Source organism: Lontra canadensis, unplaced genomic scaffold (genome assembly GCF_010015895.1).
Source record: "Lontra canadensis isolate GAN:19392208 unplaced genomic scaffold, GSC_riverotter_1.0 scaffold175, whole genome shotgun sequence".
NCBI classification, from domain to species: Eukaryota; Metazoa; Chordata; class Mammalia; order Carnivora; family Mustelidae; genus Lontra; species Lontra canadensis.
In genome coordinates, this window is record NW_022631169.1 from 1,872,387 (window position 1) to 1,889,457 (window position 17,071).

Below are 17,071 nucleotides of genomic sequence, written 5' to 3' on the forward strand. Positions count from 1 at the left end.
ATGCCATCACATATTCACCCTTGAGTATATTTTTCCATGAAAAGAAATAAAAATAAAAGCTGAAAACCATGTTAGTTTAAATTCATTTTAACGTGGGATACAGGTCTGAGAGTTTTCATCAGGTAACATCAAACATGCTTACTCTGATTTTGCACCTTTAGCCAAAATGGTGAGGATCGAGTTCCTTTAGGAAAAACACGTATTTTTAAAAACTATGGTTTTTTGGGGGGGCGCCTGGGTGGCTCAGTGGGTTAAGCCTCTGCCTTCGGCCCAGGTCATGATCTCAAGAGTTCTGGGATCGAGCCCCGCATCCGGCTCTCTGTTCAACTCAGCAGGGAGCCTGCTTCCCTCTCTCTGCCTGCCTCTCTACCTACTTGGGATCTCGGTCTGTCAAATAAATAAATAAAATCTTAAAAAAAAAATTGTGGTTTTTTTAAGGGTTTTCTATAGCAGTAGTACTTAAGGTGCAGTCCTTAGACTATCAGCTGGTGTGGGAAATTGTTAGAAATGCACGTTTTCAAACTCCACCCAAACATACCAAATCAGAAACTCTGGGAGCATTTCAGCTAGCCTTCTGGGTGATTCTAACATACCCTAAAGCCTGAGAATCACTACTCTACGGAAGTCCTGAAAGAATTGAAAGATTCTTTGAAATCACTTTTTGAAAGACTATGTACATGAAGCCGAGATGCATGTCAGAGGAAGAGAGACACTGTGGAAATGGGAGTTCATTGTGACTAAGTTCTCCGGCTGTGACATCACCATGGAGGTGTGGATGCAGGTGTAGACTAAGACCAAAAGTGGCCCGTCTCCGCCACCTGTTCAAAGGTTTGCAAGTGTCTGATCGGCCATGTGTGGATCTTGGGAGCCTATCGAGGATCTCTAGGGTGCAGCGAGGGAATCGATGTTTGTTGCACGTGTGCCACGGTCTTCCCTTTGCTCCCAGATTCAGCCTCGTAACTGACTCCCTCCTCCATTCCCCTATCAGGTCAAATGGACCGAGCCAGTCTTCCTTAGCATCGTCAATATTCTCGCATTTCTGCGTTCAGCCCTCGTGTCCGTTCCATGCTCTTCGTTCTCGTCCCCAGCACAGGCGTTCTCTTCATCAGACAAGGTCTGATTCGGTGTTCACGCCTGCGTGTGGCATCACACATCAACAGCAACTAATATGTGTTGATTCCCTATTACATACAAGACTCTCTGTTAGGTCATTAAGTAATGTAAAATTAAGAAGCCCTTGTCCTCTGAGAGTCTTTGATACACAGTGAGGCAGGCAGGATATACATGATAATAACAAGAGTTCTCATTCTTAGATCTTAGAGCAGTAATCCTTAAAATTACTTGGGAAGCTTTAAAAAAATACCAGTGTCATCACCCCAGCCCAGACCAATTAAATCAGAATCTTTTGACTAGAGCGTAGTTACAGAGAAGTCAAATACTATTAAAATATAAATTTTATAAATTCTGTTTTTCAATATCTTATATACTTCATTGTCCAATCCTTATGTGTTGTCCTTTTCCAAGCATTATATTTAGCATATAGATTGTCACTTTACTCAATGTAGATATTCTAGGTTTCTTTATTTACAAATACATTAGACAGAAACAAACCATATAGGGACCATAAATAGGAAATCTGTCCTAAAATTAAATTTGTTTCATCTTTTCCCTCTGTAAATAAAAGTGATTTTAGAACATACACAACCTATTGCTTATCTCTGTCATCCTTCAAAAAATATTTGAGTATCTGTTGGCCCAAAATAAAGTTATATGTATGTATATTTCAGAAAACTTACTCTGTCATCTCTTACAGCAAGTACATTTAAACGGTGTAGAGCTAAACATTCTAACTGTTCACTGGCATGCTGTGCTATAACTTGTAAAAGTTGTGAACATTTCAGTCTCTCCTATATTACGTTCTGCAGCAGAAACAACAACAGACCTTAACTGGAGTCTGATGGTGGAAGTGTTGGCATCGCAGCATCTCTGATCCCTTTTGCAAAGAGCTTTGAAAACTCCAGCCACAAAATCACAGAAACGGTAGTGACACAGTTAACAAGAAAAATGCTTTCTTACTCCATGATGATAGAAAGAGTGATATGGACACAACTGTGCGTTAAAATTAAAAAGCATATTTTTTAATATTCAAATTGTACTTTTCTTTTTAACCACAAGAGGTCCCTAAATCCTCAGTCACATTTAATACATGTAGACCAATTTTATGTGCCTATCAGACTGTTGCAACATTTTGCTATTATTTTCATGACTGTATTAACCAATTTTTTAATATATGAAAAGTAAACATCCATTCTTTAGAACTAGCTTTTTAAAAAATGTACTTTTAATCCTATCTGGATACAGAAAATACCAGTGTCTAAGGATATGAGATGGGTGGAAAGGCCAGGAAAATGAGTTACATAAAGTGGCTGTGAAATAGAATTCCTTTGAAGTTAAGTGAAAACACAGGCTACTTTATGAGTAGACAACAAATAAGACCATTCCTTTCTTTCTACCCTAGGTCTAAATTCTCTGTCTTGTCCAGTCAATGTTAACCTATCAGTTTAAGGATGTAATTAAATACAATTATTTTTTTCAATAGGGGTAAAAAAAAAAACAAAAAACAGAAGGTACTTTGGATAGGATGACTTTGACAGGGCATGAATAATGTAGTTTTTTGTCATAGGTTATGTTGCAAATCATATTATTACTTGGACTTTAAACAAACATAAATATTTCTGTGTCTGCCTCCACACTAATTTAAATAGTCATTCATTGAATGACTGCTCCATGCCAAGCAGAAAGACAGGCTCCCTTACCTTTAGGAGTTTATATATATAGTCACTTCGGAGAGATAATTTAATGAACAATTATAATTCAGTTTATAGCTTGATTTAGTAGCTTTGGTTTTATAGCTTGATTTATTACAATAAAAATATGAGTTTGTTATAGACAACAATGCTATAAACTTCAAAATTGCTAGGAGACTCGACCTTAATTGTTCCCACTATAATTATGTGACGTGATAGAGGTGTTAGCTAACACTAGGGGAGTAATCATAATTGAAATATATAAATATAGCAAATTAACACATTATATATACATCTTAAACTTACACAATGCTCTCTGTCAGTTATATTTCAATAAAATAAATTTTTAAAAAGATGAGCATGTACTTGTGTAATTCTATCTATTCCTTTAATGATTTGAGGTTACAAGAGAGTAAAAATATATTCCCCAGTAGTCGGTGACCATTTATATAGTAAGAGCAGCCCATAGTCTACCATTGGGGATCTGTTTGTACAGGACTTGGGAGATTTTAGTGCGTTCATTTTACTCTGGCTTGTGAACAGAATGAGGACACTCATATGATTGCCTCAGGGAGTAATGTTCTCTTACTAAAGTATTATGTGTGCACTCTTTTGGATTAAGTTTATTAAAACTAATAAAACCAATTTAGGCAAGAATTTTCAAATACAATATTTAAATGTATGTGCTCTATTTTTTAATTCACTTGGACATGGAATAGGTTTGTAGCAGTAATTTATATTTTGATCACTAGATGGCACTAAAGACAGAGCTGTGGAAAACAGCCTTTCTCAACTGTTGGTTTTGAATAGACACTTAAGTACGTAAGTGTTTTCAGCATTATATACCACTAATCTTTTGTTATCTATCCCATAATATTTCTATTTCTACAAAAGCTTTGTTTTTGTGGGTGGAAGAATCTCACGTATGACTCCCTTAGGTATAATAAATTGAGAGAGACACAGCCTCTGCCATCTACTTCAATAGTCGCTCATCAAACTATTCTGTTCTTAGCTATTTGATTTTATTGCTCTCTCTTTCTGAAATTAACCCTTTCCACTAGGACCTTCTCTTCTCTGAAAAAAAATCTTTAAAGGGACACTACATAGTTGTATGATATTAAGAGATCCTAGAGATTTACACAGTGGCAAAATACTAGAAGAGCTCGGACTTTGTTTTTGTTCTCGGTCTCCTGGGGTCTCAATATTATTATTGCATTGTAACATTGTTTTTTTCTTTTGTTATTTTTTGGTCTGGTTGTGATGGATACTTGCAGTATATCGCGTTGTGAGTAGAGATGCTGTAGGCTGCAAACCATAGATATCCTTGTTATGTAAGCTGTTGTTCAATTGAGTTACATGACTGGAAGTCCACGGTTGGGCTGGTATGCTCAGCAGAAGTTAGTTAATTCAGTGTCTTAATTGGAGATCGAATGATGTCATGGGGGACCCAGGTTCCTTTCACGTGTCAGCTTGGCCATCCTGGTTCTGTCGGATTTGTGCTTTGTGTTGCGGATAGCTGCTGCCGTTGTAGGTGGGATGTGTAAGCGAAGTCCAGAGTGAAAGAGCCGGTGAATACTCCGCCGTGTAGATTCCTTCTCCGCAGCTGTGCACCTGACGCCACAGACCCCCAGCGGAATTCTCAGGTCCCACTGGCGAGGCCTGGCCCTCTGGGACTTCCTAAACAATCCACTGCAGGGGGAAGGGATTCCCACAGGAATTGCCACTACCCGTTAGGCTGAGAGCGACCCACGCCCTCCCTGTGCACCCAGCCCTGAGAGGAGCAGGAACCCTCAAAGAAAATCAGTATCTCCAGCAGAGAAGTAGGGTGGAGGCGTGGACTTGGGCAAACACAACAGTGTTTGCTACCATTTCTGGTTTTATTGAGTTTTTGTCTTTTTGCTTAGAGACTCTTCTTTCTCCTAATATTCTTGAAATGTTACTTTCATGTCTGTTACTTTAAGTGCATGAGACTGTGCAGAATCACAGGACCAGCCTGTAACTGTGGCGGAGCTGAGTGCTCATTCAAGCTCTTTCTCCTGTGGTTTTGTTTATGCTTGTGTCCTATTCTTAGCAGTTTAAAGAAAGTAGGAACTTGGGTTCTCTTTTTCTGCTTATTAGTGCTATCGCCCAGATAGCAGTCTCTCTAAAGTACAGTATGAATCTAGTAGCACTTCAGGCAAGTCTGCAGTAGTCTGCAAAACACACACAACTTTCAGGGCACCGTGTCAAGCAGCACGAGTGCATCTGACCAGAACTTTTGGAGACCTTGGCAGCATCTGCCTCAGAGCTCAGACTGGACCCTGTGGTCTCTGAAGACCCAGAGGGGCAGAGCCAGCAGGCGCACCTTGGTGATGAGAGCCATTCAGCTTTTGCTGTCCGCTGCAGTGCCTTCCGGCCTTTTCCATTTGACATCCCAGCAGCTCTCAAAGCCTGCAATAGCCTGGCCTTCTGGTCTGAGTTCCATCTGAAACTCTACTGTGACTCTGAGGAACCCAGCTCCCCTCTTGATTGCTTCACACCAATGACACATTTCTCATGCATTTTCTGAATATTTATTCATCATTCGTATCCAGCAAATAATGTGTTGAATGATTGAAAGAGTACTTATTCATTGACATTTCAAATGCAGGAAGGCTTTCTCTGATTTAAAACTGATCATATGGGGGCGCCTGGGTGGCTCAGTGGGTTAAAGCCTCTGCCTTCGGCTCAGGTCATGATCCCAGGGTCCTGGGATCGAGCCCCACATGGGGCTCTCTGCTTAGCAGGGTGCCTGCTTCCTCCTCTCTCTCTCTCTGCCTGCCTCTTTGCCTACTTGTAATCTCTGTCTGTCAAATAAATAAAATCTTTAAAAAAAAATAAATAAAATAAAATAAAATAAAACTGATCATATTGGGGCACTTGGGTGGCTCAGTGGGTTAAGCCTCTGCCTTTGGCTCAGGTCATGATCTCAGGGTCCTGGGATCGGGCCCCGCATCGGGCTCTCTGCTCAGCGGGGAGCCTGCTTCCCCCTCTATCTCTGCCTGCCTCTCTGCCTACTTGTGATCTCTCTCTCTGTCAAAAAAATAAATAAAATATTTTTAAAATAAATAAATAAATAAATAAACTGAGCATATTGTGTTTATTATATTTTCTGTTCTAACAGTTTATCACTTCCTGTCAGATAATCAACAGACATTCTCAACTGGCCTTTTCAGCCATCATGTTCTTAAGGAAAGAACCAGGAGTATTCTTAAGAAGCCGTTAATAATGGCATCATTGCCATGTCTGAATCAAGTTTTTATCCTTTTGTCTATAGCTTTGAGAGACATAAACTTACTTGAGAATACACTATAAGTCAAAAAAAAATTTTTTTTTAATCTCCTTAACATTTTTTATTTTTCAGAAAACTGTGGAATATATTTTCCAGAAATCAAGAGAGATCCAGGAAGATATTTACACACTTGTCCTGAATCTGTGAAAAAGTGGCTTCAGCAGCTAAAGAATGCTGGGAAAATTCTTTTGTTGATTACAAGTTCTCACAGTGATTACTGTCGACTTCTCTGTGAATATATTCTTGGGTAAGTGGTAAGTCCTTCCATTCTCGTGGCCTTAGAAAATACTGATGACGAATGAGGCCAGTACTGCTTTCCAAGTACTCGCCCGTGCCCATCCCCTTCTGTTAGACAACGCTGAGTAACCGGCGGTTGCTTCTCCACATCTGCTGACAGCAACACCCACCAAGGGCAGTTTAGCTAAAGCAGTATGACTGGGGCCAGTAAGGCTCGTAGCCCGCGAATGGTCTGGACTTGAGAGGGTCTGACAGATGGATGGACATCATGTCCTTCGAGCAGCACTCCATGAGTTCGGTTTCTCAGCTTCGGATGATAAGTGAGGGACACCGAGTTGTAGATGACATTCCCTGACCCCTGCCTGGAGTACCGCCCCTCCGGCCCTTTGGGTGTGGAGCCGTGTCCTCCAGCATTCAGCACAGCCAGGGATGAGACTGACCTCCGGGAAAGTCAAGGCAGTGTAAACGCACAGACTTCAGACAGACATGGGTTCGAGCCCGACCTTGTAACTTCCTCTGACGCCTGAGGTATGTCTTTGACTGTTCTCACCCTTGATTTCATCGCCTTAAAAATGGGACAGCCGTACCTCATAGGTGTGAAAGGGGAGTTTAAACAGGCTAGCACAGGTGTAGTAGTCGAGTAGTTGGTAAGTTTCAGTGTCAGTATTTATTTATGTCATTCTCGTGAGCAGTACCAGAGAATATCCGTGGTCAGAGCCAGATTGTAAAATGGGTAATGAGATCTCCCCCAGTGTTTCCTCAGATTTCAGCAAATACTGAATTGCTGGGTATGAAGCAAATTTCACCCTCAACACTGACCTCTGGCTGCATTCTTTAGCCTCCTGAGGTCCATGTTTCTCAGCACATGTGGGTTTAGATTGGTCTGTGGTATATTTACGATCTACCGATGGATTTTCTGCTTTCTGAATAATACATAGGCCTGGGATCCTTGGACCGAATTAAGGCAGGAGTCCTGGATACCTTGCACGGTGCCCCTTAGACCGCGAGACTCCATTTGCTGTCTTGATAGTGGGACCATGCTTCCGAATAAGCACTCTTACTTTCTTTTTCATTAGCATAGATGACCCAAGTTTTTCTTCCTATCTAAATTTCTCTTCAGTGTAGTTTAGATTTGTAAATATTATCTCCCCCAATGCTCTAGTGAGTCCAGTCTTTCCTTTGCCATCCCATATGATCCGTAATTTAGTATTAAATACAGACTAAAAAATAATTATTGTTACCTAAAAATTATCACATTGTAAAATTAAACTGATTTCCAAAATAAGCTATCTTCTTCGTATTTGAACACTCTAAAAGATGTCGCCTGACTTGATATAATGGTAGCTTTCTGTAGGATCCATGTAACATACAAAATTATTAATAACTTCATGCTAGTAAATCCAAAGTTCAGGCCCCATATTTGAAGACCTAGCTCATGAATATTTTCGTTGTTAGAAGCTATTAAATTCAGGGGCGCTTGGGTGGCTCAGTGGGTTAAAGCCTCTGCCTTCAGCTCAGGTCATGATCCCAGGTCGAGCCCTGAATCGGGCTCTCTGCTCAGTGGGGAGCCTGCTTCCTCCTCTCTCTCTGCCTGCCTCTCTGCCTACTTGTAATCTCTGTCTGTCAAATAAATAAATAAAATCATAAAAAAAAAAAAAGCTGTTGAATTCATTCACTTTAACTATTACCATCAGGACAAAGCCAGCTTAGCACCCAGTTAATGAGTTAATGTGCATTTTTCCCCCTTATGTTTATACTTCAAGGTGTTGTCAGGAGGAGTAGTGCTCAACCATCTTCTATTTGCACGTATAAAATACAGAAAAAGTATGTAAAAGTTAATCAAAAGATAAGAAACGATTCTGTGATCAGATAGGCAAAGATTAAGTTCTATTTTATGTGGACTTTTTCTAAACCCTTAAAATTATGACAAATATTGTTGCTTTTTAGGAATGATTTTACAGATCTTTTCGACATTGTGATTACAAATGCACTGAAGCCTGGTTTCTTCTCCCATTCTCCAAGTCAGAGACCTTTCTGGACACTTGGTAAGTTAACATTTCTTCCTTCCTTCTTTTATTTCAGATTTGTTTATTCAGTTACTTAATAAATGCCTGTTGACTGACAACCATGTGCAAAATACTATGCTAAATACAACAAGGGGTATGAAAGTGATAGCATGCCTTCTTTCCCGTCCCAGGAATACATACACACATTAAAGTCAGTAAATGCATGGGGTTGATTGTAGGCCATTATAGCTGTCACGGAAGAAATGACTTCCCAATGAGGTAAACCAGGAGGACACCTTAGTTCTATTGGCAGGGAAGGCCTGTCCAAAAAGGCCTGGGAAGGTGACTTACCAGGCAGGACCTGCAGGACAGGTAATGAGAAGCGCAGAGGAAGAGAGGCAGCAGGACAAACAAATGCACAGGCCAGTGTGAGAGTAGTTTCAGCGAGTTCCAATGACGGAGAAGAGGCCAGGGATTCCAGGGGAGAGAGGAGAAGACGTTGGGGAAGGCAGGCAGCCTCACACACTGTGGAAATGGGTTTGAATTTTATTCCACAAACTATGAGAAGCTGTTCAGTTGAGGTATAGGAGGAACAGGGAGAGCTCTTTGGCTGTGGGGTGGGAATGGATCGAATGTGGGAAAGACAGGCACTGAGTGTCCCAAGGGAGAGACTGATGGTCTGGTCTGAGGAGGTAGTACTGAAGGTGGAGAGAAGTGGACATATTTAAGATGCATGGTGGAGGTGGAAAACAGGACTTGGTGATGCTTTCAGAAGGAGAGGATGAAAAGAATAATAAAAAATGACTTATTGGGGGCTCCTGGGTGGCTCAGTGGGTTAAAGCCTCTGCCTTCGGCTCAGGTCATGATCCCAGGGTCCTGGGATCGAGCCCCGCATCGGGGTCTCTGCTCAGCAGGGAACCTGCTTCCTCCTTTCTCTCTGCCTCTCTGCCTGCTTGTGGTCTCTGTCTGTCAAATAAATAAATAAATAAAAATCTTTAAAAAAAAAATGACTTATTGGTTTTTCTTTTTTCTGAATTGAGCAAATGGGTGAAGGAAGGGTGGTACCATCTACAGCCATGAGGAAAAATACAGAGGAAAAGTTTTTATGGGGTGGGGATTATAGCTGTTAAGAAATCATTTTTTATAATGTTAAGTTTGAAATGCCCATAAGTTATTCAACTGGAACTAACAACTGGGAAATTGTATAAATGAGCATGGAATCCAAGGGAATACTTTAGGCTCAGGATATAAATTCGGGAGAGTTATCAGTTCACAGGATATTTTAAACCATGGGCTTTTATGAGATCAAATGCAGAGAGAGTGATGAAGGTAAAACCAGATTGTGGATAGGTATTCCCACATAATAGTTTTTAAACAGTTCATCCTTCTATCTCTTGATACTTATCAATTAAGCAAATATAGTACAAAAAATGCAGTAACTTATTAGCATAAATTTCATGCATTTGTGGTCTCCAGTATATTAAAAAATTTTTGGCGTATTTTTAATGTGCATTGTTTTCCATTACTGGTGTATGTGTGAAATTTTAATAAAAATTTCTGTGGAACATGGGGCAGCTGGCTGGCTCTGTCCATAAAGGAGGCAACTCTCGATCTTAGGGTTGTGAGTTCAAGCCCCACACTGGGTTAGAGATTAGTTGTAAATAAAATCTTAAAAAAAAAAAACCTCTGTGGAACAATATAAGAACTACTATAGGTACAGAAAAGGTATAGATTCTCTTGGAAGAAAATATGAAAATCCTGAAGATAAAAATTTTTAAAAAATTTGCTGAGTAGTTACATATTTAAATATAAATATGTGAAGGGGGAAATATTTAGGGTTTTTTTGTTTGTTTAACACAAAGAGTATTATTTGAATCCCCGATAACAGGTTATTTCTTAACATCAAGGATTTATAGGAAACATTAAACCAATATATAAAAATACCATCACACTCTCTCTTTCTACCAGACCAGGGTTTCTTAACCTTAGCACTTCTGAGGTTTGGGGTCAGATGCTTCTTTGTCAGCGTCAGTAGGGCTGCCGCTCTGCGTGCTGTGGGCGGCTTAGCGGTGTCACTAGCCTCTGATCACTAGATGCCAGGAGCATATCCCACGTTGTGACATCCAAAAAACGTCTCCAGACGTTGCCAGATTTGCCCTGAGGAGCAAAATCACCACAGTTGAAAACAACTGTCCAGACCATACTCATTGATATAGAGGCATATTTTCTTATCTTCAGTTTAAAAAACATAAACTATGCCCTGATCCTACATTGTCTTCCAGCTAAAACCTCAATTCTCTGACTGCCTTCATAGCTGAAATTCTAGAAAGACTTGTCTACACTCACTGGTTCCGCTCCCTCCAGTGAACTCTTTAGAACACTGCAAACAAGCTGGCCACCTTCTATTCTTTTTTTTTTTTTTAAAGATTTATTTATTTGACAGACATCACAAGTAGGCAGAGAGGCAGGCGAGGGTGGGGGGGGAAGCAGGTTCCCTGCTGAGCAGAGAGCCCCATGTGGGGCTCGAACCCAGGACCCCGGGATCACGACCTGAGCCGAAGGCAGAGGCTTTAACCCACTGAGCCACCCAGATGCCCCCACCTCCTATTCTTTCTCGTCCTTAATTGACTGTCCCCGGATTGCCCCCAGCAACAAACCTCCAGTCTCTTCCCCCTTTCATGTCCAGTATGCTGTGCATCACGTCCTGTTTAAACCGCCTCGTCTCTGCTCTCTGCTCAGAATATATGGGATTTCATGCTTCTGTAGATATATAGAAAAGCCTGCCTCTGTTTTTTTCATATCCAGAAGTGATTAGACTAGAAGATCTCTGAAGTTCTTTCCAGCTCTAGTTTTCTGGGCTTCTGAATTTAAAATATTTAAAACTTCAGTGAATCCTGAAGTTTTTAGAGTTAACACAAAATACTTTATTCCCATTTTGAGGGCAGTAAGTTTGTTAGAACTGTTATGAATGAGAGGATTGTACTAACATTAAAGAACCTCTCATCTGTGATGTGTAGTGTTCAGTTTCATGCTGATTCTGATTCTTTGCCTACCTCTAATTTCCTGTCTACCGCTGGTTTCCCTTCACCTTTCCCTCGCTCTACTAAAGTATTTTATTGCAGTAAAATATTCATTGTGCTCAAAATCAACACAAAGTTATCAAAATATTTTCATGCAAATGAAACTGTGTAAATAATAGCTATGAGTAAATAGCATTAACACAAATTTAGCTTCTAAATCAATATGGAACTTTCTAAGAATCGTTAACAATAGTAAAGGAAAAAAATTGTTGATCATCAATGTTGAATTCACTGATTTCCACAAAAAGAAGTCTTCCATTATGTTTAAGACAAATGATTTATTCCTTTGACGTGTAACCAGAGAAAAGTCTGATCCCAGCCCTGCATACTGCAGTCCGGTGAACTTTATGATTAAACAGCATATTTTCCAAGCTTCACACCTATTTCCCTAACAGATTTTTCCTCAATATTAGTGTCAAAGTATACTACATTTCATATTTTAAAAAGCAACTCCATTAGTTTTTAGTTAGTTTGGAACTAGTATCCCTTTTATCACATTTCTTAAGGGTTAATGTTCTCCAGCATTCCATATTAACCCTCCTTTCTTCTGCTCTCTCCCACTCTGATGGTTTCAGCTATCCCCTAAATAGTAATGACTCCCAGTTCCTTATCTCTGGTCATCACTTCTCCCTGACTCACAAAGGCATATTTCTAAATTCCCCAAGCCCTGCAGCCCTGGCATTACAGGAACCTTGATGTGCTTATAACAACTCATTAATTTCCCCTCCCATCTTGGCATGCTCCTCTTACCGTACTCCCTAGTTCCATTATAACTTTTCCAACGGATCTTGCCCAAGCTAGGAAAACCCATCAACTTCTGTTCCTCTCTCCCCTTCACATCTAACCTGTCCTTCAGTCTTCTCAGGCTGGTCACCTACCACCTTCCTGCCAATGCCTTTACCATGCCTTGTGCGAACTGGTACACTCACATCACTGCTGGGTGTGATAGTACCTAGTGACTGATCAACCAGTTTCATCAGCCTTGTCACCCTCAAACCATCCCCCATATGGCAGTTAATGTTATTGTACCATGCAAGTCCCGTCCCTGGGCTCTGACAACCTCCAGTGTCATGTAAATCAAATCACTGCTCCAAATGGGATTAAAAGCAGAAGTAAAGTAAGGCAAAGGAGCTTCTGGGATGGAAGGTGCCAGGCGAACCAATTCTCAAGGGCACCGTGTCCTTGCAGCTGTCGCAAAGGCCTGACGTTAGCCGTTGCCATAGAGACAAGAGGGGGAGCCTTGTGCCTGAATTGGGAGCCAAGTGCCTCCTGCCAGACTGATCCTTACCAACCCTGTTTAAGGATTATTTGGGGGGCAAGGAGCCTCGTTTAGGCAAAATGTGCAGCATCCCATCCCATCACTGGGTGATTCAGCTTCTCACCAGTGCAGCCCGGCTGGGGTCGGGGGGGTGGGGGGAGAGGAGTCCATCTTGCAAGATGGCAAATTCAATGAAGAGAGCGACTGTATTTTTTTCACTGCCAGGTCCCCCTTGCTGCCAGCTGCCCCTCCTCCCCATCCCCAATTTGGGAATCACAACCCAACTCGCTGTCATTGGTTTCTTGGCCTGAACTATCACCCGCACACAGACTCCCAGATCTTTCCCTGAGACTTCTTTTCTAGAGCCTCATACCCTGTTTCCCCCCCCCGCACACAGCTGGCTCTGCTCAGTATTGCAAATTCGAACTTCATATTCTCCTTCCACCTAGAAACGACACAACCTTACTTGACTACCCACGGAATGGCCCCAGCTACCAACCTCCTGTCTCTTCCCCCTTTCGCGTCCAGTATGCTGTGCATCACGTCCTGTTTAAACCACCTGGTCTCTGCTCTCTGCTCCCTTCCCATCAGGCGGTCCTCACTCTCTTCCAGGGGAGTCTCTTAACTGCTCCCCCTGCCCTCACTTTGTACCTCTCCCTCCCTACCTCTCTTGCGCCCTGCCCTCAGATACTAGACACACACTTCCATTTGTCACTTTAAATACATGTTATGTAATTCACTTATTACTGTTAGGCATACTCTGTAGTTAATCACATACACACAGAATCTCCTTGGCTCCCCACTCCTTGGAGCATCCTAAGGTGAACAAATCTGGTTGCTAAGTTACGTTTTCATCTTCACTCTCTCTGCTCCCTACAGATGCCCATTAGTCCCCCCTTGCCAGCATGAACGGCTTCTGTTCTTGGCAGGTTTGTGTTCCTGCCCTGCGCTCCACATCAGTGCTTCTTTGACTTTGACGTTCGTTCACACCATCCAGGGATATTGTTAGAATGGAGATTCTGATTCAGTAGGTCTGGTTATAACCTGAGATTCTGCCTTCTAAACAGATTTTCTGGTGAGGCAGATGCCACAGGTCAGATCACCAGTGACAGATTCTAGTAACCCCAAGAGAGAATGTCTTAGTGCAGTTAACTGAAGATCGTTATTCTGAAAAGAAATAAACGTCCCAGCATTTGAGGTATGAAACGAGGAGGTAATTAAGAGTATTGCTCAGCGGGGAGCCCGTTTCTCCCTTTGCCTGCCACTCCCCTGGCTTGTGCTCTTTTCTGTGTCTGAGCGCTCTCTCACTCTCTAACAAGTAATTAAATCTTAAAAAAAAAAAAAAAAAAGAATATTTAAACTAAAGGAAAGGACTTTGAAAGAATAGTAAACCCTCAAAACCGACATGGATCGTAGATATTCTGTTAAATTTGCTCCAACTTGCTAGTAAAATGTTTCTCTTAATCTGTAATTTCCCTTTTTATGGCTCCCAACACAGACAAGCATTTTAGCAGACATACTACTTTAAAATTGTCTTACTGGGGCGCCTGGGTGGCCCAGTGGGTTAGGCCTCTGCCTTTGGCTCGGGTCATGATCCCAGAGTCCTGGGATCGAGCCCCGCGTCGGGCTCTCTGCTCAGTGGGGAGCCTGCTTCCTCCTCTCTCTCTGCCTGCCTCTCTGCCTACTTGTGATCTCTGTCTGTCAAATAAATAAATAAAATCTTTAAAAAAATAAATAAATAAAATTGTCTTACTAGGGGCACCTGGCTGGCTGAGTGGGTAGAGCAGGTGACTCTTTTTGGTTTTGTTTTTGTTTTTTTTAATTTTTTTATTTATTTGACAGGTAGGGAGAGAGAGCGCACGTGCATATGTGCAGGGGCAGAGAGAGAGGGAGAAGCAGGCTCCCTGCTCAGCAGGGAGCCTGATGTGGGACTCGATCCCAGGACCCTGGGATCATGACCTGAGCCAAACGTAGCTGCTTAACCTGCTGAGCCACCCAGGTGTCCTGAGAAAGTGACTCTTGATCTCGGGGCTGTGAGTTCGAGCCCCACATTGGGCCTGAAGCTTACTTAAAAAGATAAACTTTAGAAAATATATATTTAGGGACGCCTGGGTGGCTCAGTGGGTTAAGCTTCTGCCTTCAGCTCGGGTCATAATCTCAGAGTCCTGGGATCGAGCCCCACATCTGGTGCTCTGCTCAGCAGGGAGCCTGCTTCCCCCTCTCTCTCTGCCTGCCCCTCTGCCTACTTGTGATTTTTGTCAAATAAGTAAAATCTTTTTTTAAAAAAAGGAAAAGAAAATATATATTTTAAAAATGTGTTATTGCCCATGCCAAAAAAAAAAAAAATAGAAAAAGTGTATAAAAATGCACAATTGGAGGAAAAAATTCTAACTCAGAAGTGAAGAGGGAATATGTAAAAGTAAATATGCACTGTCTAGTCAGGTCCACATAATAGAGGACAGAGTTCAAGGAATCAAAAGAATTATAAATATATTTTTAATTATAAGTCATTGTTTAGTAAACCTCTAGCAAGTCAGAGATTGCTACCAGAATACAAGCATCCTAAAGTATTCTGTAAAATCTAATTGAAATAAAAAGTTAAAAGAAAAAGGGACGCCTGGTGGCTCAGTGGGTTAAAGCCTCTGCCTTCGGCTCAGGTCATGATCCCAGAGTCCTGGGATGGAGCCCCACATCGGGCTCCCCGCTCTATGGGGAGTCTGCTTCCTCCTCTCTCTGCCTGCCTCTCTGCCTACTTGTGATCTCTGTCTATCAAATAAATAAAAATCTTTATTAAAAAAAAAAGAGTTGAAAGAAAAAAAAGAAAATGAGTTTTTTCCAGGTCAGTCTATTCCCACCGGGCTATGAGGATTCTGTTTGTAACATTTTCCTTATAACAGAAAAAGAATGGCAACATCTCACTTATCTATCAATAAATCACTATTAATTATTAAACATGCATCTATTTTAAAAACTAAGCAGATTGCAGTGTATTATCTAGAGAAGTTTAAAAAAATCAAATTGCCGAACAGTGCGCCAGTATTTGCATTTAAATGGGAGGGTTCATGGGTATAATATTAATTGCCAAGACTGCTGTCGTAACAATAAACCACGGACTCTGAGGGCTTAAACACCAGAAATATATTTCGCTTACTTCTGGAGGCTAGAAGTCTGAGATCAAGGTGTCAGCAGGATTGGTTTCTTCTTCGGCCTCTCTTCCTGGCTTGTAGATATGCATCTTCTCCCTGTTGTCATCACATGGTCTTTCTTCTGTGTCCTAATCACCGGATTATCTGTGACTTATAATCAGTTCTGATGAGGACACCAGTCATATTGGATTAGGCCCACCCGAATGGCCTATTAAAGGCCCTGACTTCAAATACAGCCACATTCTGAGATACTAAGGGATAGGGCTTCACAATATGAATTTGAGGGGAGCACAGTTCAGCTCACAACAGGTATACACATGTGCCAAAACGCTTCACACTGTATATTGACAATGTGTGCATTTATTGTATATCAGTTATATCTCAGTAAATGTGTCTTTAAAGGGGAGAGGAAAAGAGTATATATTTGCTTTATCTGCATAAAAGAGTGGTTACCTTTTTGTAGAACAGGTAAGTGCGCAGTGGAGAGAGTTCAAAAATGGAACTTTTAATATATGTAAGTATATTACTCATTCAAAAAAAAAATCACATTAAATACATACTACTTAAACATTAAGATAATAACATCAAGCATATTGGGAGTTGGGGGAACAGGTGTGAGCTGTCACGTGAGCCACGTTCAAGCAGCTGTGGGCTGAGGTCAGTGGTCAGGCACAGGTACAAAAAACTCTTAACTCTTGTTCTCTATGGCAAGATTTTCTTACCTAAGATAAGTTACGGAACTCACCTTTGTTTAAGATTGTTAGCCACAGAGGTGCCTGGGTGGCTCAGTAGGTTAAAGCCTCTGTCTCCAGCTCAGGTCATGATCCCAGGGTGTGGGATGGAGACAGGCATTGGGCTCTCTGCTCAGCAGCGAGCCTGCTTCCCCCCCCCCGCCCCCCACTGCCCCCCCCCCCCCCCCCCCCCCCCCGCTCTCTCTCTGCCTACTTGTGATCTCTGTCAAATAAATAAAATCTTTTTAAAAAGGGGGGGGTGGTGCCTGGGTGGCTCAGTGGGTTAAGCCTCTGCCTTCAGTTCAGGTCATGACCTCAGGGTCCTGGGATGGAGCCCGCATCGCATAGGGCTTTCTGCTCAGCAGGGAGCCTGCTTCCCCCTTTCTCTCTGCCTGCCTCTCTGCCTACTTGTGATCTCTGTCTGTCAAACAAATAAATGAAATCTTAAAAAAGAAAGAAAGAAAGAAAGAAAGAAAGAAAGAAAGAAAGAAAGAAA

The 17,071-nt window shown here is 41.7% G+C and overlaps 1 protein-coding gene across 1 annotated transcript in view; it reads left to right on the plus strand.

The window, feature by feature from the left end:
• Positions 1 to 17,071, plus strand: part of NT5DC1 (5'-nucleotidase domain containing 1) — a 137,729-nt gene that overhangs the window by 101,532 nt on the left and 19,126 nt on the right. Inside the window, exons 7-8 of the mRNA XM_032846428.1 lie at positions 6,190 to 6,364; positions 8,302 to 8,399. Coding sequence (XP_032702319.1) covers positions 6,190 to 6,364; positions 8,302 to 8,399 — 273 coding nt within the window. The remainder of the gene's footprint in view (positions 1 to 6,189; positions 6,365 to 8,301; positions 8,400 to 17,071) is intronic.